Genomic DNA, 27,684 nt, shown 5'->3' with positions numbered 1-27,684 from the left:
AGCATCCTGACCTTTGACCCTGTTTGACCCTTCACGGTTGGCCCAAAGACAGATTTGTTCATGATGCTGTTTGGGGGGGGATTGTGGGTAAACTGGATTCGCTGTCAGCATCAGAGTGACTGGGAAGTCAAACAGGAAGTGAGCCACACTCTCCTCACTGTCTTCTGTTGGCACTGGGATCCTCCACAGATCCCCCCCCCCCACCCCCCCTGCACCAACCTTGTTTACATGTTACAGTGCATGTGTTGCTTTATTATCTTTCCAGTTGTTTGTATTTTATTTTATTTTTTATGAAAGCAATCGTTACAAACGAAAACCACCAGTGCTACAATACAGGAGAGAGATGCAGAAGGTTCCAGAAGCTTCCTGCCTCACGCCTTCAGCAGCCGTTAGCTGTGATACGGCTAATTTCATCTTGCATCATGTAGCTGGACTTTTGGACGGAGCTTTTCTTCTTTTTCTAAATACAACGTTTTCTTACAAAGCCGTCTCCCCTGTGTCTGCTTTCCCAGAAGGAAACCACTTGGATACTACTTGGGAAAAAAACTTTGAAATCAAAATTTGTTTGGCCCTTTCAATCCACATTTTTCTCAAAAAAAGAATTATAAGCTACACAGCAACAAAAGGCTGGAACATCAGAAAGCCTTTAAGTTTGTCACTGCCGGCTGAGATACTGAGCCACCAGTTGAAATGCATAGACATAGTGATGAGACAATAGAGCAACAAGTGACACACACAACATTGTTGTTGTTTATGTTTAAATACTGCATATAAATATTCTGCGGCAAAAACACAGCAGATCCACAGTTTCTGAATGGAGCTTTGAAATGTGATAAGACGACGGTGGATCAAACAAATCTGCCCAAATTAAATACTGGAGGTGAAAAATATTCTCTATAATGAAGTGTTTTTTCAGGGCAAATAACTTGGTCACTAATATTGTTTTGTTTTTTTCCCCCCAGAAATCCAAACTTTGCATTTTAACTGTAAATGAGATACAAGAAAAAACAAATATCGCAAGCAAAAGAAGATGAGCTTCGTATTGCGGCAGTTCTGGAAATATGTCTGTACACTGATGAATGAACACAATTTCACATTCAAAGCAGAAATCAACAGAAAATTTAAAAGAAATTTAAAGCATCCTAAAGTAAATTTGACACTCATGATGCCTAATTTGGTTGCTCAAATTAATTGAGTTTGTTTGTATTTGTCTGAAAGAAAAAACAACCTTTTTTTCACAATGCAGAAATGTAGAGGTGGTGTTGTTAGTAAAAACTGAAATCTCTTCAAGTTACTTAAGGTCCAGTGTGGAAAATTTGAAGGAAGCCCGCGTGACAGCACGTTCTGTATTTAGGGCACTGTCAAGTGGGTTTCCTTAATAAAATAGCGGCGCAAAGGCCCTCATTGCTCGATGCATATTCTTATATATATATGAGAACTGTTCTATGAGTAGGAAAACCAAATTACTTTTATTGTACTGCAAGCAAGCACTTTTGCTAATGTATTCGTGGGCAGTACATTAAGCTTTTACCAATATAAAAATCATAAATCAAGCCAAACTTTCCACACTGGACCTGTAAAGTCACCTTGCGCTTAAATATGTAGCAATACAAGTTTAACATACAAATATATATATATTTTTAGAAGGCAGCAAAACTGTCCAAAACATTTGTCAGAATGACATTTAAATGGAAAACACACGTTTTTCCTCCCACTACTGGCTAACAGTCAAGCATCACCATTTTGTATATATGCTTTTATAATATCCTGAGCTGCTGGAAACATTGCGGTTTTAAAGTAAAAATGTTTTGGGCACAATGCTGGACGTGACGACGTGTCCTAAAGTCGTTCCAGATGGATTATTTCTCTGCTCGTGCACAAAAACGTATAGAATCATTACAAAGTAAACGATTGCAATAAGGGAAAAAGACAGTGTTCTTCTCTTTGGTATGGTGTGTTTACAGGTTGGCACAAGCAGCCACCTAAAGTGCTCTCTGTGGTTCCGTTCACTGGTCCGGCTGTTAAAATGTGTCTCTCAGAGGTTTCAGATGAGGGCGAAGCAGCAACAATGATCCACTTCCTCCCAGCAGTGAAGCTGCACAGACTATTGGAGGTCGGACTTCAGGAATACCAAGTCTAAAAAAAAAAAGGGGAAAAAAGGACTGACGCAACACCAGGGGGCGATGCAGATAAACTGTATGTAAACGACATGATTATATGGCTCAATAAATTATAGTCCTGTATGGTCACAACGCGGATAGAATCCCGCGGTGGCTAAATCATCTGACGTGATGTAGAACAGTTAACGCTGTGGCTAGCTGAGGTTAGCGTGACGTTTCATTTTTTCCTCTGGACCATTGCTGTGTTCTAAAATCACACTTCAGTGCAGCACACTATCGTTCATCTTGGCTTGTTGTCCCAAATTCTGTACTGCATTCTGGTCTTCTTCAAATACTACATTTAAAACAACAACAAAAAATCAACAACAACTTATTAACCCTTCGGTAAGCCTTAGAATAGTCGCTGACCTAGCATACCTTAGCCACCAGAAGTAGGCGAGTGAATTCTCAATCAGAATCAATATGCTGATACGTGCAACATACCTTTGCACGTCGGATGCACGATACCTCCAAAGTTCAGAGGGAAATGTTACATTTTTTGGATTTCCAAAAGTCCGAAACGCGAGAGGAGAAATGTTAGATTTGGATCAGGAAGTGTGGAAGACGCCACCTACAGCTCAGAAAATACACGCTAACAACTGGGTTTGCTCCAAGGGAAGATGCTAACACAACACCAGCCATCCCTATGTAGCACACAGGTAGTCGGCTAATTACTATTACCTTTGCCGACTCGCAACGTAGCTTAATTTTGACTTTAACATCAGATTAGAAAGACATGTGGCTTGCTTGGAATGAGGTCACGCCACCTTGCTATGGTCTGACCTGGTCGGTTCTATACCACAGCAGTCATCGGGTCTCCTCGGCGTGCGGGTATTGGTTACGGGCAACTACCGCCAACTACCGTTGCTTTTATTTTACGGCCCCTGTGCTTGTGCCACTGCTGTGGCAGAGTTGTGCTGAATGTCCTGCCTTAATTCCATCTGAAGTACGTATCGACCCCACAATGTGCGAACAGCACCAGATGATTCTGTGATGATGATTCGGAGTGAGTGAATGATTCTCGGGAGCTGCTGCCGCTCGCACCTTGGCTGGGTTTCACCCGCGCGGCTCCGGCGGCTCCCCGGCTGCTCTGCTGCTGCAGAGTCTCTCCAGTGGCCGCAGCAGCTCGTCCTCCCTGGGCCGGTAGGGAACCACGAAGGCGTCCTCCTCCAGCAGGATGCGGTTCAGCGTGCGCTCGTGGTTGATGTGGCGGCGCGCCATCACAATGTACTGCTTCCCCAGCTCCAGCAGGGGGCAGTCACAGGTGTTGGGAGCCCACAGGAACTCGCGGTGCTCCAGACGGAAGCCGTTGCGGTAGGTGTGGAGGATCTGGACGTCGTACCGCGTCTCCTCGCCTATGTGCAGCTTCCCGAGGACTCGACCTCGGAAAACTGCCAGAAGAACACAGGAAGACAAAGTCAGAGGGCTACTCCAACAAAAAGAAGAAGAAAAAAAGAAAGAAAAGGGGAGAGAAAGAAGACTCCCAGTGTGATCTGGAATGCTGAGTTTACCGACCCTGAACTGCAAAACTGTGGGGATGAAACAGCATTCTGCTCTGACAAATATTAAAAGTTTGTGTTTTTCAGTTTGTGGTGTGGCGTTGTGGAATGTTCTCCACAGAGAATAAGTAAACAGAGTATAAATGTATGATAAGTGTTGGTGTTTTTTTTTTTTTTAGAATCTTTTAAACAAATCTACTAGCCTGAAAAAACCGGCTGTTTTATGGAATAGTCTGTAATTAATTGGGAATGTTAAAATTGGGATAGGTAGTATAGTCAAGAAAGAGGGAGACAGGAAGGAAGGAAAAAGGGAGAAAAGATAAACATAAAAAAACACAAAAAAATGTTATTGTGTTCAAGCAAATCATTTCCGGGCTGACACACTCAAGAGTTTTCACTGAACTGGCTTTCCGGAATGTCCCCTTGGTCGTGTTTGGAGTTGGAGAGCAGTGTCTCGTCACGCCTTCAGCAACAAAGCTGACAGTCTTTTAAATTCTTCCTCCCACAATCCAAAAACATGCATTTGAGGTGAATTGGAAACTCTTAAATTGTCCGTTGGTGTGTGTGAGTGCGAGTGGTTGTTTGTGTCCATGTGGCTCTGCGATGAACTGGACACTTGTTCAGGGTCGCCACTATTCATCCCCACCATCCCACCTCCCCCTCCCCGATGTCATGTCTGGGGCTTTGTGGTTCAGATAATGAAGTAGTTCAACAGTTTATGTAAGACAAGTAAGAACATCTTAATCATCTGTCTGAACAAAAGAATAAATTCATCATCATAGGAGGACACGATGGACACGTTCCAGCTGAGCAAAGCTCAAAGGTTCAGACTCACCAAAGTCCTTCTGGCAGTACTGTCTCCTACGTTCTCGTCTTCCTTTGACCCGCAGGCACTTCCCACAATGCCCTGCAAACACAGCGGCAAAACGAGGTTCATTGGCCTTTACCCTGTTCCTTGTCTCGGACACTTTCAATTTCAGCAGCTACTGGCAGCTTCTCCCTGTCCAGGGACAACATTTTGAAAGGGCGACGGAGACGGTCCTTCCTAATTTCACCATGGGCGCGGAGTTTCGAATGTTCCCGTGTCGTCAAAAGAGCGGAACCAAAATGAAAGGAATGTCTGGGTGTGAAAGTATTGGGGCTGTCAAGCGATTAATGCGATTAATCGCATTTGGATTTGCATGTTTAAAAACTGTTCTTTTTCCTTTCTATGTCCATATTTATGAAAAGCAATTCTTACCAGAGTGTCCTCATTGGGAACCAAATGAAGACAAGAAAGAAAGCATTTCCTCCTCTTCATTACATACTCATTTTGTTGAATGACACAAGTCAAGAACACTTTAAATATAAACCCGGAAAACCACGAGGGAGAATCTGTCCTACACTGAATCAAGCATCTGATGCTAACTGTTCAAAAAAATAAAAGTGAAAGTTAAAAACACCTTCAGGAGGCTTAAGTCAGAGCCAAACGCCGACGTGATGAGACGTCAAGTCGAATGAAAAAACAGTTGGCGGACAAGCAGAAGACGGCAAGCCTACTTCCAGGTGAGGGCTGAGGCAGCAGGTTCCGCCGGGTGTCGTCCTCTCGCTCCAGACGAGGCAGCTGGACACGCTGCTGCTGCTGCTGCTGCTGCTGCTGCTGCTGCTGCTGCTGGTGGCTGGACTGGCGCGGCGGCTTCGCAGGCCTTAAAACTGGAAGAAGGAAATTGGCGCTTCACGGTCTGCAAGTTGACATGGAGTTGTCACGCCTGAGCTCAAAGCATTTGTATCTCGTTTGCTACACACGTTTTGTTGAGCGGAGACCTCGAGAGCGTCTGCACATAAATTTCTCAACATTATCAATACTTTCCTTAAAAAGCTGTCGTTAAGACCCAATGAAGAGCCTGTTTACGCATGAGATTCTGACGACAGGAGAAGTCAAAGGCTCCACTTACACCAGGGAGGTCTGCTGGTGGCTGGAGGAGCCCTGGTGGTGCTGGTGGGGCTGGTGGTGCTGGTGGTGCTGGTGGAGGGCTGCTCCCAGGGCAGGAAGTTGGCCGTGTGGTGCACCTGACGCAGCGGACTCCTCCTGCCGTGGTAGAGGGCGTACTGGTCCGGAGGCAGCCAGTACTCGTACTCGATGTCTGGGTTCCTGTCCGTCGCCAGCACCTGGACGGAACGTGCTCGTGAACTTGTAAAACTTGTTTTTGTGGAGGTGGAATATCAGGACTTTGGAGGCCCGACCTGGGACAACCTCCTGACCATGCCCAATGTCTCTTTTTCCACCCACTGAAGCCTCCAAGACTCGAAACGTGCACCTTGTCTGGGGGACCGAGATCAAAACTCTCTGTGTCTCCAAGTCGCCAGGCAGCCCAGACTAAATTAAAGGCCATAAAAGTGAGCTAACGCTAATTTCAACGTCTTCTCGTGCAGCTGCGGTCCAATTAAAGTCAAAGTGAGTTCCCCGCTTGCTGCTCTTTCAACAGCTGTTTCGCAGCACATCTGCATTTAATCAAACGTATCTAACCCCCAATTTCCCCACTTTGCACGTAAAACACCTAATGATTAGCAGAAGAACATCGACAGGAGGGCAACACACACTATCTGGAAATCAAGAAAATGACCGAGTTCTTTTCCACGTGAGCTGCTTAAGCACTTTCAGTACACGTTTGCTTGAAGCCTCACCATTAGGTGCAGGTCTTCCCTGGTGGGTCCGGGAACCTCGAAGCTCTCCCAGGTGTCGGCCGAGCGGCGGTACAGCAGCTTCGTCCCGGCGACGTTGTACTCGCCTGGGATGCTGATCTTCCAGTTGCCATTGATCACAAACTGGGAGCGGCCATTCTGGAGGGCTGGTAGAGAGAGACGGAAGGTTCTGGAGGTCTGGTCTTTTACATCGTAACATGCACCACCAGGCTCAGCTCGTACATCCCTTATCAAGCGGATGTGAACAACAGAGAGGCTTCAAGGTCCAGAATGTAAAATTTGGCCTGATCTTTTTATTGGTAAAAGCTTTATATACTGCCCATATATACATTAATGAGTGTATACTCACAGTACAATAACAGTAATATAGTTTTCCTACTAATAGAACAATTCTTATTGATATATAAGAATGAACGGATAGCAAGGGTCTTGCTCCCAGTTACAGTAGCTGCCATCCTGTGCCACCATATTTCTAAGGAAGCCTGGTGTGGGTGTGTGCGTTTCTTAATTAGGGTAACTGCAGAGGTCTTCAAAGAAACCAACAAAGAAGAAGGTTCACGAGATATCCAGGTTTGTGTGTGCAGGCCACCGTAGCTCACTGGCAAGCTCGGGAGAGGGAGAGAGCCTGAAAGACGCTGCAATCTAAAATGTAACCACTCAGTGTCGCTGTTTCTTCTTCAAAACCTTTAAACATTACACACTTAACCTTGAGCGGCTAGCAGCTAATGTTGGTATAAGGGCCGTGAGAAGTCATTTATTTGTCTTCCCGACTTTAGAGTGTCCACTTAACCTGTGAAACAATAACTACATCTACATCTACACAAGGATCTTTCGGGATTTTTAAAATGACTGCAAGCCTACTTGATGCTAGCCAGTTTAGCAAAGATGCTGCAATTTGCTCAGTTTCTTCTTCTAACTTGTCACTTATGCACAGCGCAGAATTGTAAATATTTGTACTTCATCCTATTGTAATTGTTCATAATGCATACATACATAATATATAATTGTTTTAGTCTCTGCAATTCTGTGTCCTCGTCCTCCTTGACGTTGTTGCTTTTCTGAATCAGACGCCCTGAAGGGTTTCTGATTTCCTGCCCGCTCACGTCACGCTTCACTCCAGCCGCGACAGCAGGGAGTGAGTCGAACGCACACGTCCGCGTTGGCCGTTGATTAGTCCTGAACACGAGCTGTGTGGATCGGTCTCCACACACACAGGAACCTGGCAACTGGCTAAATGTGACAGCTGTGTCCCCCTCGGCGCCACCCTGGGACTTTCCATGCTGTGTGAAATGGAAACCAGCAGACTTAACTGCACCGTCACGGCGGTCACTGCGAGCCTTTATTAGCTTCATCAGCGAGAGAAGCTTCAGGAGCAGGATTTATTTTGCCTTTTGTAAACAAGGACGAGAATAGAGGCCCTTTGTTATTGTAATAGGGGGGAGGAAGAAAAACCCACACATGGCTGGTCCAGAGACTAGATAAGCCCCGCCCACTCCATTGGCTCGTCTCTGGGAGGAGGACGTTAGCAGCGATGACTGAAGAATCGATAGATTACCGTTTAATCGCCGCTTAGAATTTACTTAAATAAATAAAGCGAACGATCAAAAATTGAAAATTGAAATGGAAAATTCGGCAGTTCCTTTGTGATGGTCTTGCCAGTCCACACGAGGGCGCCGTCTGCCTCTGAGCTACGTGTCCAAAACGAGACGACACCGACGCTCAAGATGCCGGCTGCATGCACTCGTGTGTATGTGTGTGTGTGTGTGTGTGTGTGTGTGTGTGTGTGTGTGTGTGTGTCTTACCGAGATAATTCCTGCTGTTATCCGTCACCCGGATGTGAGTGGCGCCGGCTGGTATCATGGTCACCTGGTTGTAGCCGAAGGGTCCGCCTGGCACAGTGACAGGACTGTCAGAGGTTATGCACACACAAGAGTCCACACACACACACACACACACACACACACACACACACACACACACACACACACAGACACACACTGGACCAAGAACAGTTTCACAACCCAGCGATACCATGAGGCCGCGGGCGGAAAAAGCCTCCACTGAGGACGTTGAGCGTTATGCGTGTCGCGGGTCCTACCTGCCTGCAGGCCGTCGCTCTGGTACACACTCCTGTGGTGCAGACAGGTGGTGTTCTGTCCTCCACACACCATGCAGGCGTCCTCCTGCTGTTTGGAGCCCAGGATGGAGTCGCAGCCGGGCGTCTGCACGACACACACACACACACACAGCAGATCAGCGTTAGCTACGGCCAGGGGGTCACGTGTTTATAAAGTATTTGTTATTATAAAGTATTCTGTTGTAAAGTTTTATAAAGTATTTTTTTTTTTTTTATATATATTTTTCCAATGTGCGAATTGGAATTAAAGGTCCAGTTTGTAGTATTTGGCCTGATTTACGATTTTTACATCGGTAAAAGCTTCATATATAAGCATAAATACATTAATAAAAGCGTATAGTTTATTACTAGTACTAGTACTATAAAAGTCATTTGGTTTTCCTACCCTTCGAACAGTTTTCATACATAAAAGAAATTAGAATATACATAGAGCAAGGAAGCCTGCTGTGGACATTCCAGCTGCCTGACATTAGGGTAAAGGTGGAGTTGTCATCTAAAATGTAACCACTTGATGTCGCTGTTTCATCTCAACATCTCCAAATATTACACACTTGACCTTTAAATGCAGGAAACAAAGAAAACCGTCTTGTCAGTGCCCCCCCCGGTGTCAGCGAGCAGTACGGCAAACAGGGTCTGCGCGTCAGCCAAGTGTTCACATTGTTCACAGAGAAAATTTCAGACTTCCTATTGGTGCGATCGCGACGTTCGGCTGAGTTAAACTGAACTGCGTACTGAAGATAAATCGAAGCCACGTCGTGATTTTTGCGGGCTAACAGCGCTGAGCAGGCCGGACTTGGATGCTTGATGGCGCTCAGCCAGGTTGCAGTGGCAACTTTTTGCCGACGGCTCAGTGGACGATGTCAGGAGCTTTTTAAACAACAGCCTCCGCAACCCAGAGCCCAGAAAACACAGAAAACACAGAAAGGCTCCAAAGAACAAGTCTGTGTTTTTGGCAGCAGGAAGCGAAACCTTGATGACGGGGCAGCGTGGGGCCCCAGACTGTGCAAACACTTACAGCCTGCTGAGTGTTTGTCATGTAAATACATCCATCGCACACGGACTGTCGGAATGTTAAAGAATGAAAATATGCTGTATTGGAGTTAATTCATCAAAATAAGCAGCAGGTGGAGCCGTTCCTTATTCTGAATGAACAAACCTAATGGTTTCAATATTTGAAACACACACACACACACACACACACACACACACACACACACACACACACACACACACACACACACACACACACACGTCGCCATCTGCTTTATGTTCCGTCTCTGTATTACCTTGTACCTTGGCCAATCAAGTCAAAGGTCAATGAAACCACTTATTCACAACCACATGCTTAATGCAGTGTGCATGTGCGTACACACACACACACACACACACACACACACACACACACACACACACACACACACACACACACACACACAAATATATGTGAATGCACACATCCACTCCCTCCACCCATTTCCCCATGGAGCACACGCATGCACTGAGTTGAGCATGACGCGTGTAGATGTGTGTGTGTGTGTGTGTGTGTGTGTGTGTGTGTGTGAGGAGAGTGTCTGCATAATGAGCTGTGAGGCTAGCAGAACGCACCGATGGCCGATCAAAAAATCTCTGATGATGACGTTGCGCAATCAGTACGCAACAACACGTTTCTACCAGAGAGGGCGCTAATTTCCAAACTATGTTACACACACACACACACACACAGACACAGAGTCCACTCACCAGGCAGCGTCCGTTGACACACACGGCTCCGGGCTCCTTGTCGCAGGCGGTGCCATCGAGCACGTGGCCAAAGTTGTAGTAGAAGTTGTGGCCAATGGCGAGGCAGCTGAGTTCACAGGGGTTCGAGCCTGGCGGAGGAGAAATTGAGCCAGAAGTTTTTCTTCGTCCGGCTTTACGATCCATGCAACTCAAATTCCATAATCCCATAATTTCACGCTGCCCATTTTCTCATCTCAAATGAATCGGCCAGCGTGGCATGACTCATCAAATCCATCATATCGTATGCATGAAAAATGCTGCAGCAGACAAAGTAAAAGTTGGGGTTTTCCGATTGCGGTGGAGGTGACTGACTGATCAGACACTCTGGACGACTGGGAGGATTCACTTTTTCGGGTGGGGGAGGAGCGTGACCTCACTGACCTCCATGAAACGTGGTCCACCTGAAGGAGGTTCCTGCCACCAGCGGACGGTCATTGAAGGCAGCACACTGCATTTCCCTGAAGTCCTCTGAGTTCGGGGGGCACTCCTGGTGTGACACACACAGACACACAGACACACACACACACACAAAGAATGAGTACACCTTTTTGCGCAGTTTACGACAGAATCTATTTTCTTCCTCTGCTAATCAGCGCTCCGCTGTTTCAGACGGCTTTAGACATCAAATGGCTTCTTGCTTGGCTAAGCTGGAACTAAGCTAGCTCAGTCGGCTAATCCGCCAGAAGAAGAGAAAGTTCCCCACTAATCTGCTGCCAACGAGGTGCGTGTCATGTCGAGTCAAACGGATTACGGCGTATGGAAAGAGACGCCGCTGTCGAGCCGCAGGTTCACGGAAGGAATCACGTCCGCATGCTCGGCAGTGCGTCGACTGAGTGAATCCCGGCCAGTTCCTCTCATGTTAACGCGCCTGTAAATTTCCACTAACTCCGCCCACCACAAATGCTGCGAAGTGCAATTGCCATCCATAATTTGCAAACATCTGCATCACTGTCACAGTGTTTAGACCGTGGCCCAAATCTGATTTATTCGGCCGTCTGTGAGCGGCATCCAATCCAATCCAACAGCATAATTCCAATCTTTTCAGATGCGATCCAGCCCACTTACAATGTGCGGTCCAGATTCCAATACGCATCTGACATTTTGCAATACGACTGCTGTCTGACCGGCCAGGTTGCCTTTGTCCGACCTTTACGTTACAATCCTGCGTCCCAGGAGGACGAGGGAACCAGGCCCCCAGAATGCAATGTGGCCCATTGACTTCAATGGAGTTTCTCACTCGGTGCATGCACCAGAAAAGTCCACCATATTGAATTGGCTTCTGGGTTACTCCTGCATTATGGGGATCCATAGAGCATGTAGCAGTAGTGTCACTTCCCATCATGCCTCTGTCACTCACGTGATACATCAGGTCGAATCAGCCAATCAGAACGAGCCGAGACACAGCAGCACATACGACTGGGGTTTCTGGTGATTTTCTGGCCTTTATACATTTTTTACAATCTACAATAGAAAAATGTATTATGAACCATTTTTGGGTCAGAAGTCGACCTGCCAGCCATTTTACAGGCGTTTCTTTTTGTAATGTGGTCCATCTATGGTTCATAATTCAAACTGACAGATGAAACATTTCAAGTGTAATATGTGATTTCTCAAAAAGAAATTGCTGTATGAAACGTAGCCTGAGCCCACAACAAACCTTGGTGTTGCAGATCTTGTACTGTCTGGCATCTCCTGCACAAGGCCCACCCACCGGGTTCCTGTACAAAGAGCAGCAGAAAAAAAGGGAAAACTAGCAGGAGACGGCACATGCGTGGAATGGGCTCCTCGTAGTTCAGGTCCGACTGATCATCACCTTGTGATGCAGGTGCGCGTCCGGATGGAGGCGCCGCTGCCGCAGCTCCGCGAGCAGACGGACCAGCCGCCCCACATCGCCCACTCGTTCCTGAAGTGAAGTTGCCGCCGGGCACGGGCAGGACGAGCCGAGGAGGAGGGCAACTGGGCGGACGGACCCCACGCAGAAATCCAAGACTGGAAGGGAAACGGCAGGAGTGTTAGCGTGCTGCTCGCCTCTGAGTTTGGGAACCGGCGCCACCTACATGTTTCTGTTTGTTCATGAGCAAGACTGGAGCCTCACTGAAAAGCCTCTTTACTTTACCAGCACTGGCCGACTGGGGCGGTTTTCAATGAATGCAGTGTTGCCCACTCCCCAGTAAGAAAAGTAGCTATTGGCCGTCCTAAAAGTCGCTGAATGACATCATCACACCATTTTGCTTCCGCAACATGCGGCAAATAGAGCATGTAGCAGTAGTGTCACTTCCCATCATGCCTCTGTAACTCACGTGAAGCATCAGGATGCGTCAAGCCAATCAGAACGAGCCGAGACGCAGTAGCACGTACGACGCTGCAACGTCACAAAGGGAATAAACTATTTTCTTTGGGGTTTTTTTTGCCTTTTTGTCATATTTATCATATAGATTAGATTTAGATTTATCATATGGTCATCATGTGGTCTGATGGTGAAACATGCTTTTTGGGTTTCGCTGGGTTTTGGTTGCAGTACCTTGAGTAGCTACTAGGAAAAAAAAAGAAAAAAAAGAGAAAAGAAAATCACTGCACTGTCATATTGGCAGTCTGGAGTCCAATTCGTATTATACATCCATGGACTGAATGAGAGAGGAATGTTTAGAACCTCCTCCTCCACAACACATGAGCGTGTAGGAAGAACGGCACGTGGTTTCACATCCAAATCTCTTTCCAAACACCAAAAGAAAAGAAAAAGAAAAATCTCAGTATTTGTCAATAATAGAAAAGGCAAAAATGCAGCCATGGGCCGGGATGTGACGGCTTTAACACCATGGTCATGACTCTGTGGGTCCACCAAACATCACCAGTCTTCCAGAAATAAGTGCATGATTCTGTTCAGTGAACAGTGTTCAAGTGTCAGAAGACGAAACAGCCCTTCTCGACCTTGTTGATTCACTGATTAAGGAGTTGGAGACATGCCAGTGAAGCCGCAGGGTCACGTCGACTTGAGGATAGTAAAGCAACAAAACAAGGTTCGAGAATATCATGATTGTGACTACTATTTATTTATTTATTTATTTATTTATTTATGTGTTGGTATCACTATGACACCATTATGAGTATTAAATACTGTTTAAAGATTCAGTGTGTAAAAATGTGGCTTGATTTATGATTATTGTATTGGTAAAAGCTCAACATACTGCCCATAAATACAATAATAAAAGTGTATACCTGCAGTACAATAAAAGTCATTTGGTCTTCGTACCCTTAGAAAGGTTCTAATATATGTAAGACTCTACATAGAGCAATAAGGGTCTTGCTCCCAGTTAGCTGCCATCTTGCGCCACCATTTTTTAAAGAAGCCTGCTTGACAGTGCCCTAAATACGAAACGTGCTGTCAGGCGGGCTTCCTTGAAAATTTTCCACACTGGACCTTTAATTTATTGGAAATAATTAACAGCAAATTCAAACAGCCACCTTCATTTTTTCAGTTTTTCAGTTTTTCTGTGCGATTTATGATTTTTTATTTCCCTCTCTCTCTGTCCCTCTCTCTCTGTCTCTCTCTCTCTCACACACACACACACACACACACACACACACACACACACACACACACACACACACACACACACACACACACACACACACACACGGGGACTCTGCATCATTTTCCATGGCAGGGTCACATGAGGTCGCCCTCATTAGCGTCACCGCCGGCCAAATTAGTGGTGATAACAGTTGGAGATGAGGTCAGTCGGCAGTCTGCTGGAATGAAAGTGACATTTGACCTTTTACACCCTCCTTCAGACACAACCTCCTCCTACCCTGCCTGCCTGCCTGCCAGCCAGCAGCTCTGGTGCCTGAAGGGAAGCTGCTCCAGGGAGACACACACCGACAAACAGAAAGTTTCAAAGTCAGCCGGCCACAGTTCAAGTTCGGCCTGCTCCCTCGTGACATTTGACCCCCTCCACCTGAACTCTTCCTTGCTTCCCCCGAGCAGCTTGAAGCTCACTGAAGCTCCTCAGGCCTTTGCAAATTTAGAATTCCAGCTGGTTCGTGCTTTTCCAGTTGGATTCTTCATGAGAAACAGCCGAAAATGTGAACCACACAGGGAGGTTTCACTCATGTTGTGTACAGTGGGGCAAAGAAGTATTTGGCAGCCACCGATTCTGCGAGATGTCCCACTTGAAAAGGCGGGAGAGGTCTGTCATGTTCATAGTTACACTTCGACTGTGAGACAGAATGTGAAAAAAGTTTTTGATCAGAAACAAAAGTTCACCTCAATACTTTGTAATGTAACCCTGGTTGGCAGTGACAGAGGTCAAACACTTTCACTTCCTCAGACGTCCACTTTCTAAAACCAACTAGTGTAATACACCCATATGTGGCCTTTTTTATTTTATTTTGAAGGTTTGACTTTCTCTCATATGCATTCTGGGTTCTCTTTGTTTTATATCCCTATAAGATTACGTTGCTTTTATTTTGAAGGTTTCACCACCTGACTGACTTCCCGACTTTTCACCTCCTTAATTCTGACAGATACGGTTTACGGTTTGAATAAAGGAAGGGTTTTGATCACTGCAAATGTAAACTAAGTATTGACATTGATAACAACCTTTATTGATTATGAATATTTAATCAATCATGTATTCTTTTTGGATTTTGTTATTTGATTGATTGATTAATTGAAGTGTTGCTCCCAGCGTTGTTGCACAGCAATCGCCCCATAAGGGACAAATAATGCCATTGATTGATTGATTGAATGATTGATTGACCGACTGACTGATAGGCAGGTGGTGCTGGTGTCACTGCGGAGGACTTACGCTCTGCGAGGTGGACGGGCCGGCGGCAGCGAGCAGCAGCAGGGCAGAGGTCAGGGCCTGGCACGCGCTCAGCCTCCTGGAGACACAGGGGACGAAACAAGCAGAGGTCAGTCGCTTCCAGCCGAGCGCCGCCGCCCCCTACAGGCAGGAGGAGGAGCGGAGAGCAGGAGGGGGATGGAGCAGGGGTGAGGGGTAGTGGGGGGGCAGGGCAGGTCTTTAGGTCGCTGCTAATATCCACAAATAATCCAAACCGCCCGCGGTGGAGGGGTCGAGGTGAGGAATGCCCTCCCCCCCCCGCCGCCGCCCCCCTCCCACCCCCCCACCTTCATCCACCGAGTATCATCGCTCACCCGCCACGCCCCTGATTATCTCCCCCGCGGAAATCCCCTCGTCCACTGGCGTGCTGCGCCGTCAGACGTGCAAAACACACAGGACCCCCGCCGCCCGGACATCAGGCGCTTTTATCTCACTAATTATCTAAGTAAGCTCCATCAGGACGGAGCCCCGCTGCCGCCAGAGCCGCCAGAGACGCCGCCGTTGGAACCAGCAGAGAATGGCCCAATCGGGCCTCATGGTTTACCAGTGAGAAAATATCCTGTTGCACTTTTTCATTCAGAAAAAAAAAAACAAAAAGCATGGGTGCAGTGCCAACATGCAACCACACGCTAGCTTTCGAATTGCAGTTTATTCCGCAAAATTGAGGCTGCTTGTCGACAATTTTGACACAGCGCAATTCCACCACAAACACTTATTTTTTGGTCTTCAAAATTTGTTAAACATACGAAAACTTTAAATTTGCATTGTAAGTACAACCCTCTTACCCTCTTTCCCAAATCTGCCATCCAAAGTCCTTGCTCCTGTTTTTCATTGTTGTGTACTTACTGTGCGTGTATAAATGCATTGTCTATATCTGTATATCTCAATACTATAGTTCATTTTCTTTTTCTACTGCAGCACAACCAAACTGTAATCATTAATAGTTCTGACCAGTGAGTCATTATTGAATGTTGACACTTTTAATAACAATAATAATAATAATAATAATAATAATAATGTTATTTTGTACATTATTTTTCTCTGTGCCAAAAATGAAAACACCGACCTCAAAGCCATGGTCCTCTAAAATAATCTCCTTCTAAAATATCAAAAACTTTTATGTTGAACTGCAAAACAACAGAGTTCAAATAGCACCACTTCAATCAACAACAGCTATAATAAATAATAAGTGAATGACTTTGAACGGAATTTGTATCTTTTAAAGTAACCAGGGTGTTTTTCTAATGTAAGAAGTTGAAAGTCCAGATATTTGCGTCCAAACGGAGGGAGTCAAGGTAAAAAGTCATCAGAAAAAGAAATACTCAAGGAAAGAACAGATACCTGAAAAATCGACTTCAGTACAGTAACAAAGTATTTGTACTTAGTCACTTCCCACGGTTGCTCACCAGAGGGACGAGTCTCCTCTTAAGTCACTTGCTAGCACCACCTCTGGCCGCAGCTGCTGGCCCTTCATGCTTTTTCTTTTTTGGGGGGCGGATATCTGTGTCTTTTCATCCCGTGGAACTGCGAGGGAAAACAAACTCTGACCTTCTCCATTTCCTCTCATTTATCAGGCCGTTCCGTTGCCCCCCCCTCTGTATCTCCGCCGCCCTTGGGCTCGGCCCCGGGTCAACAGTCGCCCCCCTCGGTCCAATTAGACGATACACATCTCGGACTCGCTTGGCTGCGCAGATCCTCCCTTCAGCTGCCGTCCCGGCCTTACATGGGCGAAGCCAGAGAGGGAGAGGGAAGGTCGCCGTGACCCGGAGAGGAGGTAAAGTCACGCATCATGTTTGATCTCGACAGGACGGACGTCTCGGGTTCGGAGTGACTCGCCCCCCTTTGTTTCCAGGAATAAAAAGGAAATACAATATTATTTCCCTTCATGATATAAATTATTTCTCTCTTGATCAGTCCTGGCTCCAAGTTCAGCTCACACGCCTCAGATAATTCCCTTTGCACGGATAGTGTTGTTACATGTGTGAGAGGCCAGCTGTGGCCCCGCCCTCCCCTCCTGGAGGTCACCAAGGGTCGCACCCCCCGACCCCTCCCTCCTCGTTAGCCCTGGGGGGGGAAATGGCTTTAATCAGCAGCTAGTTTGTAAGTTTGTTTGTTTGTTTGTTTGCCTGGTGGTGGCAGCGAGGGCCGGAGGGGGTGGGGTGGGCGGGGTGGGGTGGGGGTGACAACCCCAGTGGCCCCGCCCACCTCAAAGTGTCCCCTAAGCTAATCATCTTCATCTAGGTGTTGCCATCGTTGCACACATGTTGATTGCTGGTCATTAAGTGCGAGTCTAATGACTGGATGAATTTTTCCCGCTTCTCTTTGATATTTTTCCCTTTTCGAGGATGGATTTGTTGAAGTGAACGTCAGAGCCTCAGACTACGGTGGCCGACAAGGGCCAAACACAATACAACTGCCTAATGCCCCTTAGTTGGTGAAAACAGCTGCAGGTATGGAAACAATGCACATTTACAAACACAAACACAAGTCTAAACAAAGTATGAAGAGAGGATTGTGGTGCAAACGGAAAAAAAAACACGCTGCAAGACAAAAAAAAACATATCTAAACATGAAATGCGCTGCAAATAGAGAAGCGATGCAAAACACAACAGATGCAAACCAAGAAAAACACATGCAAATGACAAAAACTCTGCATAAACCAGTCAATACACGGGAGGAATCCAAACCTGCAGGGGGCGCTCTTAGCGGAACAGCTCAATGGAGAGACACACAGGTAGACCGAGGACGGCTGACTACAACGTTTTGAGTAGAAACTGGCATGAAATATACTCGAATAAAAGTCGCACTTTCCCACTGTTGTTTGAAACACCGTCAGTCAGCCGTCCTCGATCTACCAAAGGATGAAGTCATCCCCTCATGCCTTTTTCAAAATGTTAATCATCATTATCATCATCATCATCAGTGATAAACATTGCTTTTGAAAATGTGATCCAGAATGATACTGTTGGAAAATAAAGGGTGCTTTCACAATTTGTCGAATCATGAACTGGCCATTAAAATAAAGCAACTTGGCAACGAGGTGGCAACGAGGATCAATATTAACGTTGTGCGTCACTCATTACATATGTTTCAAAATTTAGCAGTTTCAGCTCATCATGGCCTCCATTCCACAAACTCACATTATTCTTAGGAAATGTTTTAATGAGGAGCCAGTTCGTCTAATCTATCAATCACAATAATCAATCACAGACAAATTTCAGTTTTTTGGCAGTGAATTTCTTCTTTTTAACTTCAATTTCGAAACTGAGAAAGCTGTGGGAAATCTGCCTCTTAAAGAGAAGAAACCAAAGAGTCGGCCTGAGTTTAAACACGTTCAGCGTCCACCTGTCAGACGCACGACACCAACAGCTCCCCCTGCTGGCTGGCTGACTGACTAGTCAGGTGCAGAAAGTCAACAGAAGAAGAAAGAGACACGTGGGACAGGAAGAATAATCTTCTCTGGGTGGAAGGGGGGGGGGGTTGCTGGCCCCATAAAGACGCTGGGATGGCGGCTGACCTTTCCCCAGCCTGGCTGATCATTCCCGGCTTAACGACGTGAACCCGGGAACCTCCAGCTGACACGCCCCGGCAGCCGGGAGGCTCGCGGCTCCTCAACGCCCTGCACAAACAAAGCGCCGGCGTCCGAGGCTGCTGCAGGTGAGACCGTCTGCTCGGCCTCTCACACACACACACACACACACACACACCCAAAAGCAATCTGTCTCTGCGGCCGCCTTGACCTTTGACCTTTCCGCCTGCCCACCAGAGCCTGGTGGCAGCGGTGCTGGTGGTCCGAATACACTGACACAAACGTTGGCAGATGTCGGGTGTGAGGCCCCCCAGGCTCGGCTCGGCTCTGGCCAGCAGCCCCCCCCCACCGGGTCACGTCCACATTCACCAGAGGAGGAGGGGCTTCTCTGAGGGCTTCTCAGCAGCGAGGCCTTTGTGGCGCGGCAGATGCCAGCCCCTCCCCCACCCCAACCCCTTCCCAGACGCAATAAAAACATCAGGCTGAATAAAAAAGGCCAAGAAGCGTTTTTTGTTTCAGGACGGTTTTGTTCTTCGGACAGGATTGTGGGAAAGGACGGACAAAAGAAGGGCGAGTGTCAGGCGTCGCGGTGGTGGTGGTGGTGGTGACGTTGCTTCCAACGTAGTCTAGTGTAGTCTAGTTTATTGTAGTGGGTATACTCTGATCTCCCCACCCACCGATCGTACGCAGCTGTCTGGCCGCAGCTACTTCAAAACAACAACAAACACAGTTTCAGCGATCAAGTGCAAAAAGTGGCGCTAACACAAAAATAAATCCTCGAAAGCGGCACCAAAGCAATGGCAGACGCTCAAACCGTTTAGAACAGTGGTCTCCAATCCCCGGCCCGCAGACCGGTACCGGTCGGTGGGTCATTTGGTGCCGGGCCGCCAAGAAAGAATAAATGACTTAGGTTACTTTACTTTATTATCTGAGTCTGAACGATGTTTTGTTAGGAAAAATTGACTGGATTCTCTCTGTTACATCCGTCTAATGGCTCAACTCTTGTCGCACATCAAGGCCCCTGTCTCCGGTCTTAAACCTACGAGCTAGCTGGTGAGCAAAATTAGTGAGAAAAAAAAGTCTTTGGAAAGTTTCTTTTGCGAAGGGGAAAAGTCCCAGTGAGGAGACAGAAGAAAAGCCAAGGACTTACAAGAAAAAGAAAGCAACATTTAACAGACAATAACAGTGGTCCAAATGAAAACATGGATTTTATCTTGACAGGAGGATTCCTACGCAATATGCGGCGACCGGGTCTATAATGACGCAACGAAGCCTTCAAAACTGCTTCACCACTTGGAGACCAAGCACCTGCATAAATAAAAAGCATTTAGAAAGAAAAACATATGTTACTCTTGTTATGTTGTTGTCGCTATGTTAAGAGGACGCTGCTAATAAAGTTGCATACAAGAACACAGTTGCTTCACATTTATCATATTTAGAAAATACCACAGTTTCCATGCCGGTCATTTATCGTTTAACCCTGACAATGATACCATTAAACCGGTCCATGGTGCAAAAAAGGCTGGGGACCGCTGGTTTAGAACATAAAACATCCTTTTTAATCGCATATTTAAACGGGAAAGTGAAGTGAAGTGTTAAAAAAAATAAACATACTGATACGTATCTTTGCGCATATGGTAATTGGGAACCTTTTCAAGCGCATACCTGCGTATCACGTAGACTACACCACTGGTTGCTTCACTCCACCCCCAAACCGATCACAACCTCCGCCCACCACCACCGAACCGACTCGCTCCGCCAAAGCCGAACGGCGTCATACCTCGGGGATTATCAGATTATCTGACTCAGGCCGGCTCGTTCACTCGCCCGCCGTCTGACAGCGTGAAGAGGCACGCCGGGATGTGATTAGAACATTTTTTTTTTCCAGAGAGCAGACGCAACCCAGCGTTGCCTCGGCGACCGCCACAAACACCTGAAGTCGTGTCCGGGCTGTGACGGTGCCCATCAGCCTCTAATCCACAAATTTGCATCTATGAATTACCAAGGGCTGTCAAACGATTAATTTTCAAAATCGCGATTAATCGCAGAATCTTCATAGTTGCATGTGTAAAATTCTGTCACCTAGCATTTCAAGGCAGTTTTAACACCATATCGTAAAGTGATTCTTTCCAGAAGTCTTAGGCCGGGTTCACAACGGACGGGAAGCGCCGCATGCCCACGAAAATTGTGTGCGAGCCCTCCGCTACTTCAACTGATTAATGCGTTAACGCTGAGAGCTTTAACTGAACCTTTTCTGTAGACACTTTGAGACCGAATGGCTCTTTTTCCAAGTGCGATACATCCATATCGTCGCGTTAATCCATGTTACACAGAACAGTGGTTTTCAAAATGGGGCCCGCCAGGGGGCGCTAAGGGGGCTGCAGGAAATTGGAGAGAAGATAAGAAAAAAGAAATCCAAACTAGTGTCATCTGTCTGTGTTTGTCTGACTTCCACACACACACACACACACACACACACACACACACACACACACACACACACACACACACACAAATGCAATTGCACAATAGTTGGATATCCGCGTGACATCTGTGTTTTTTTTATCTGTCTAAACTTTGTTGATAAGTTTAAGAAAAACAATGTTTAATACAGTGTTGAAAACAAGTTAGTTGGTAGCATTCTTATTCTAAACTAATGTCACCAATGTTGACTAGAGAATAAAAGTTAAAAAATAAAAACCTTCGAAAAGTTGATTTTTCTTTACACATTTTGTAGCATTTTCTGGTGATTTGCAAAGTCCCTGCCCAAACACTAATGCTGTTTGGGGGGCCGTGATGTAGAAAAGTCTGGGAACCCCTGGGCAAGAACACAACATAAGACGTGACACAGCACAGGGAACTGATGGAGGGTGGCAATGACACAGCACTACAACCAAGAGTGCCATGACAGCATCCGACATGCCACGATTGGATAACAATTCCTAAACGTTCCAAATCCTACTCCTCCTCTACCGCTTCTTCAGAGGAATCACTCCTCCTCCTCTCCCCTCAAGGAAAAACAAAGGTTCTTCCCAGCAGGAAATGACATCATGACACGCAGGATTGGGTGGGAGCGGTGGGTGTGGAGCGATAAAGCTCACTGTTCCACGTTGAGAAGATTAAAATCTGTGCAATGACTGTGTCTCCATCAAAAAGGCCTCGTGAGAGGTGGACGGGAAGTGTCCCTGAGTCAGATCTCCTGGGCGTCCACAAACTGTCCACAGACTCCCAGAGCAGCACCGAGGAAACGTTTGGAAAGTGAAGAGAAAACGCCTGGAGGAACCTTCCATCCGTCACATTGCAAGCACACCAATCAGATTCCTTCTCTAGCTGCGGCGCCCACCGTTGGGAGGGGCCACAAGGCGGCTGGCGATGCTGGTGTCGCTGGCGTCCATCAACTTTTCGGACTAAAAACTGGATCATTGTCAAATGTGATGTCACATCATTTTTTTATATTGACCTGACCAGCTGCCTCACTGCCGAAAAAAATCATTACGGTGGATCTTTTCATCTCAGACAATCCAAACTTGTCAGCGGGGCAGCTGCCCAGTGAGGTCACACACACACACACACACACACACACACACACACACACACACACACACACACACACACACACACACACACCCCAACTGCAGGCCACCATCTGCTTTATGTTCTGTTTCTATTGCACTTTCCTCTGCCAATCAAGTCAAAGGTCGATGAAACCACTGATTTGGAAAAAAAAAAATCAAGACAATTTACAAATTCAGAGACACAGATTTGCATCCACAGTTGCAACAGTTTCCACCCACCCAGTGTGTGTGTGTGTGTGTGTGTGTGTGTGTGTGTGTGTGCATGTGTGTGTATGTGTGTGTGTTGCAGAGGTGAGATCAGAGCAAACAGGAGGCAGCTATTCATAGCCACTGACATTTGGGCCAAAGACGCAGTGCAGCCAGGGGCAGAGCTAACAGATCCTCTGACCTCGGCCAGAGACCACCACCACCACCATCAACAACACTACCACCACTACAACCACTACCACCACCATCAACAACAACAACACTACAACCGCCACCGCCACTACCAACAACAACACTAACAACAACACTACAACCGCCACCACCAACAACAACACTAACAACAACAACACTACAACCACCATCACCACCAATACCAACAACAACAACCATCACCAACAACAACAACAACAACATTACCACCACCACTCCAACCACCAACACCAACAACAACAACACTACAAATACCATCACCACGCCTACAACCACCACCAACAACAACAACAAACACAATAGCAGCAGAAACAACAACAACAAAAACAAGCGGTGCTGAAAGTCAAGTTTGCCCCCCCTCCCATCCTCTCCCTAGTGACGCCACAAGAGAGAACGTGTCCCTTCGAACGTGGCGTGCGCGCCTTCATCCTTCCGGCTGATGGGAGGACTCGAAGCTGGAAGCAAATCTAGAAGGCAGAGAGCGTGCGGAGGTTTCGCCGCCTCACCTGTTCATCGTGGCCGCGGTCGCTTGACTGGACTGGTGCGTTTCATTCGTGGCCGGGCGCAGCTCGGCTCGGAGGGAGCGGGGATAGATCACGGCTGAGTCGGCGGCTGTGTCCCCGCGGCGGCGGCCAGCTGCGAGGCGCCGAGCGCGTCCATGTCGCTCGCACCGTCCCGCGTCACTCTCGAGGTGAAGTGCACGACGGGGTCCCCCACCCCCGCCTCCGGTTCACCGGGCCGGACGCTGCGCCTTCCTCCCGCCCGCAGCCTGAGCAAAGCCCCAGGTGCCAAGTGGCGCACGGACGGCAGATGAAGAGGCGCGAAAAATCTCCTGAAGTATGTCGGACAGGTGGCTGCAGCTGCTGCTGCTGCTGCTGCGAGACCAACAGTTTGAGGGAGCCGCAGGTGGAGCTGCGGAAGGTGCCTCCTCTCTCTCTCTCCCTCTCTCTCTCTCTCACTCTCTCTCTCTCACTCACTCCACCTGCATTCCTTCGCTGACCACGCCCCCCTCGACCAATCGGAGGGCGAGAGGGGAACAACCAGCGGAGAATGAAAGCGGTTCTTACTCCGCTGCTCTTGATTTGAAAGGACTTTGCAGCTGCATTTTTTTGGTGTAAATTTTCCACTGCTGCCACAGCTCCGAGAAGGAATGTGACTGACTGATTGATTGATTGATTGATTGATTGATTGATTGACAGTGTTGGCGAGTAATCTATTACTAAGTAGTCTACTACTGTAATTAAACTACTTTTTTTTAGTAGTTTTTTTAGTCAAGTAATGTGACGGGACTACTGTGGCAAAACTGTTAATCATATCATAATTACTTCATCAAGTAACAATTCCATTACTTTTCTGAAATATTTTGCAAGCTAAAAATATCTTATTATCCCCAAAATGTCTGAAATCTAGGAAAACAACCGAAAACAATGATGTCGCAGATTGATGATGCAGCCATGCATGCAACGTCATTGATGCGACGACGCACCAAAGCAAGCACGGCGACGGCAAAAGAAAAAACTGCGATTGCGTTTGTAGCTGGAAATACAAACATTACTTTGAGTTCGTCTCGTCTAAATCAAAGAATATTGTGGTTCGTTGTGCGTCATGTGCAGGAAACAAGACGCTCTCAACTGTGTTTTCAACTTTATCTTTTTTTAACTGTAACTTTAACAGTAATTGGTAATTGATTACTTATGAAACAAATTAGTTAAATAAGTAATTAGATTACTTTTTAAAGGAGTAATCAGTAATCAGTAGTTGGACTATTTTTATGGAGTAATCCCAACAACGCTGTTGATTGATTGATCTGCTTTAAATGCGACAGGTTTAATCCAAGTTTGCTTTGTTGTTCAGGGGACCCTCCCCCCATTTCAATCGTTTTCGCTCAGGTTGTTTTCCAGATGGACGTGTGAAACCCAGCAACGGCCCCTCAGAGCCACCCGGCAATGGACTCACGTCACTGTCACGTCTCAGGAATTCAAATGTTCCTGAATTCTTTCCATCACCTCCTCCCTCTCCTCTTTTTTCTACTTTCATCTTTCACGTCAGGGGCTCTTCCTTTGGTGAGGCCACGCCCCCTTCACTTTGGCCCCTCCCACAACGCTGGATCTCCTCCCTTGCAGCCTGTGTGTGTGTGTGTGTGTGTGTGTGTGTGTGTGAGGCCTGAGGGTGTCGTCACCGCCGCCTACAATACTTGATCTTGACCTTTCGACCCCGGTATGATGCAGACACAACAGAGCAGGTGTGTGTGTGTGTGTGTGTGTGTGTGTGTGTGTCAACAGCATGGGGGCAAGGGGCATCACAGCAGCTCCTATCTTCACCACTTGACCCTGACCTCAGAGGTGGGAGCAGGAAGCACTCTAGGTCACATGACTGGTGTAAATGTGAAGTGACTGCAGCCAGACAGACAGACAGACAGACAGGCGGACAGGCGGGAAGTGGCTGTCGTCACAGGAAGGACGACAAACTGAGCTGAAGAACGATGTGAAACCTGAGCTGCTCTCTTGTCTATTGGTGGGTTTTTGATCAAGTGGAACCTGTGTGTGTGTGTGTGTGTGTGTGTGTGTGTGTGTGTGTAGGCAGCGTAGCTGTGAGCGTTTAACCATTATCGTCAGTCTTGTCCGGGCTTGTGGAGACACTTTCAGGTCCCACGTGTGAGTTCTCCACTGTGAGTGTTGACTGAGGGGCGGAGAGCAGCAGAGAGTCGACGGCCATCAGCACCTCCTCACCTCCACAGTCGCGTCTCTCTCCGCCTCGCTCGGCCCTGAGAAGCTCCAGACAAGAGCACGGTTGTATCTGCTGACTGACCGACTGACTCCTGCTTCTGGACTCAGCCTGCAGATTTTGAACTTTCGCTTCTTGCATTCTTCAGGTCGGCCGCAGCAGACAACATTCAGAGGCCTTGTGATTTCTCTGCTTCTGATTGGGCCCCCTTGGACTCCGCCCCTGCACCAATAGGAATGTGGTGACTGCCAATCCGAAATATGAGTCAGCTGCAGCCTGGGGTTACAGGAAGTTTTAACCGAGTCCATTAGCAGTAATCAAAAGAAGGTCCAGACCAACTTTCCTTTGATCCATTCCACCATTGAAGTTGCTGATTGTTGATAAGAAGTTAGAACCTGCGTGTCTTTCACCCCTGTGCTCCATTTCCACTCTTTAACCAACAACCAACCTGTGGCACCGCACTTGAACCCACCTCACCTGTGACCCATGACCTCGCACTTCCTGTGCAGGCTAGAAAGCTGTTGCCATCTAGGGGCCAACACCAACAATGGCACAGAATAACTTCTACATCCACATTATTCTCTGACACAAACAGACACAAGGCTCAGCGGCTCCAATAGGAAGCCGCACACTGTTTCCAGCTGGCGAGAAGGAACCTGATTGGTCCACTTTTCAAGGTGGCCACGCTCGCTTGTGTTCAGGTTGCAAGTGATTTTATTTTTTTTTAATTGTCATAAATATCAGACATGAAGATTATTTCAGCCACTTTCAACTTTTGTAAATGGTCTAGGGCTGCAATGAATGATTATTTTTGTTGTTGACTAATCCATCGATTATTTTTTCAATTAGTTGATTAATCATGATTATCTTCTTTATTTTCACAGTTGGTGTCCGGGGGCCAGGCTGAGGGGCCACACACCTGAGGACTTCAACGACAGACACAACAGCCACACACACACACACACACACACACACACACACACACACACACACACAGTCAGAACGACATTATGAGCTGGTTGTCACACAGCTTCCGCAACCATTGACACAAAACAACAGGCTGCTTCAACCCTCCAGTAAACTCCAGCTACTAGCAAACCGCAAGCGGCGGTAACAGGCGTCTTTTTACACGCTTCCGGCCCAAAGACGGGCTGCAGCGAGGGGCCACCGAGAGCGAGGGCGTTTTAAAAGGCGGCCCCTCGGCTGAGAGCACCGGCTGAGAAAAGACTCCTGTGCAGTCGATCGTCTCTCCGAACCAGCTGGGAAAAGTTGATCAGACTGACCGACTGCAGTGTACTCGCTGACATACACACACACACACACACATACACACACACACACACACACACACACACACACACACACACACACACGCACACACACGCACGCACGCACACGCACGCTGTTTACAAGCTGACAGCAGCTTCCTGTTTGTGTCGCTCCCGAATCCTATTTTGAGTGAAACAAGGCGTCCTGATGGGAAACATCTGCTGCTTCTGTGGCTTGGACGTCACGGCGGCATCATTTAGAGTCCAGTAAAGCTCCGGCTCCATTGCAAACCTGCTTCCTGTAACAGCAAATAAAATGTACCGCGCGCACACGCGCACACGCACGTGAGCACGCACGCGCACACGCAAGCAAACAGATTCTGGTGGTTGTGCAGATGCAGCTGAAGCTGAGGTTGTTTTGGAAGGTCGACCTTAAAACAAATCTTATCATGTCAGCACAAACATGGAGGGACCTCCAAACACAGCTGCAGGAGAGCATCAACAGCGCTGCCGAGTGTTGTGCGTGTGTGTGTGTGTGTGTGTGTGTGTGCGTGTGTGCGTGTTTAGCTGCGATGTTCCGGCTCGCCAGCTCAGTGGAAGAGACAGACGAGTGAGCAGAAACGTTGAAAGGGTCTCAAGCAGGAGGCCAATCACGCCCCTCATCACATATCATCACATGGTCTGTTTCCTTTTTTTTTTTTGTTATTGTTGTTTCAAAGCCAATTTGTTAGCGGCTTCAGTGCACAAGCAGAAGATGTTTGATGCCACATGAGCTGGCTTCAACCTCCAACAGAGAGTCTTTAGTATGTAAGATAGACCCTTTTTTATGATATAATTAACAGTTTTGCCACAGTAGTCCCGTTACATTACTCCGTTACTTAAAAAAAGAAAAAAAAAGAAAAAGAAAAAGTAGTTTAATTACATTAGTGGATTATTTTTCCGGGCCTGCGATGAACTGGCGACTTGTCCAGGGTGTCACCCTGCCTTCGCCCTAAGACAGCTGGGAGAGGCTCCAGCAGAGCCCCGTGACCCTGAATAGGAATAAGCGGGTATAGAAGATGAATGAATAAA

The 27,684-nt window shown here is 47.2% G+C and overlaps 1 protein-coding gene across 3 annotated transcripts; it reads right to left on the bottom strand.

Moving 5' to 3' along the window:
• Window positions 1–265: 265 nt before the first annotated feature.
• adamtsl5 (ADAMTS like 5) lies at window positions 266–23,544 on the bottom strand. 3 transcript variants are annotated; one of them, XM_076037820.1, is made up of 14 exons: window positions 23,128–23,544; window positions 15,065–15,140; window positions 12,070–12,245; window positions 11,914–11,974; window positions 10,638–10,743; window positions 10,218–10,345; window positions 8,439–8,562; window positions 8,143–8,229; window positions 6,323–6,486; window positions 5,593–5,806; window positions 5,198–5,350; window positions 4,494–4,565; window positions 3,204–3,550; window positions 266–2,454 (listed from the first exon to the last, which is right to left on the bottom strand). In XM_076037820.1, the coding sequence occupies exons 1-13, from the start codon at window positions 23,133–23,135 to the stop codon at window positions 3,216–3,218; spliced, it is 1,704 nt and encodes a 567-aa protein (XP_075893935.1). In that variant the 5' UTR covers window positions 23,136–23,544; the 3' UTR covers window positions 266–2,454; window positions 3,204–3,215. The 3 variants fall into 3 exon arrangements, with proteins under 3 accessions (XP_075893935.1, XP_075894002.1, XP_075893856.1); XM_076037887.1 differs by having other exon boundaries at window positions 266–2,136; XM_076037741.1 differs by having other exon boundaries at window positions 266–3,550.
• Window positions 23,545–27,684: the final 4,140 nt, after the last annotated feature.

The sequence above is a fragment of the Nelusetta ayraudi genome, unplaced genomic scaffold, assembly GCF_046127955.1.
Source record: "Nelusetta ayraudi isolate G7.1 ecotype Tasmania unplaced genomic scaffold, CSIRO-AGI_Nayr_v1 ptg000002l, whole genome shotgun sequence".
NCBI lineage: Eukaryota > Metazoa > Chordata > Actinopteri > Tetraodontiformes > Monacanthidae > Nelusetta > Nelusetta ayraudi.
Note: the sequence above shows the minus strand (reverse complement) of the source record. Positions and strands in the feature narration are given on the sequence as shown.

Coding starts and splice junctions, on each gene's coding strand:
- adamtsl5 (XM_076037741.1), bottom strand. Junction 10,346..10,637: donor GTGGACCACGTTTCATGGAG/GTCAGTGAGGTC, acceptor CTCCTCCGCCAG/GCTCGAACCCCTGTGAACTC. Junction 4,566..5,197: donor GCCTCAGCCCTCACCTGGAA/GTAGGCTTGCCG, acceptor CTGTGTTTGCAG/GGCATTGTGGGAAGTGCCTG.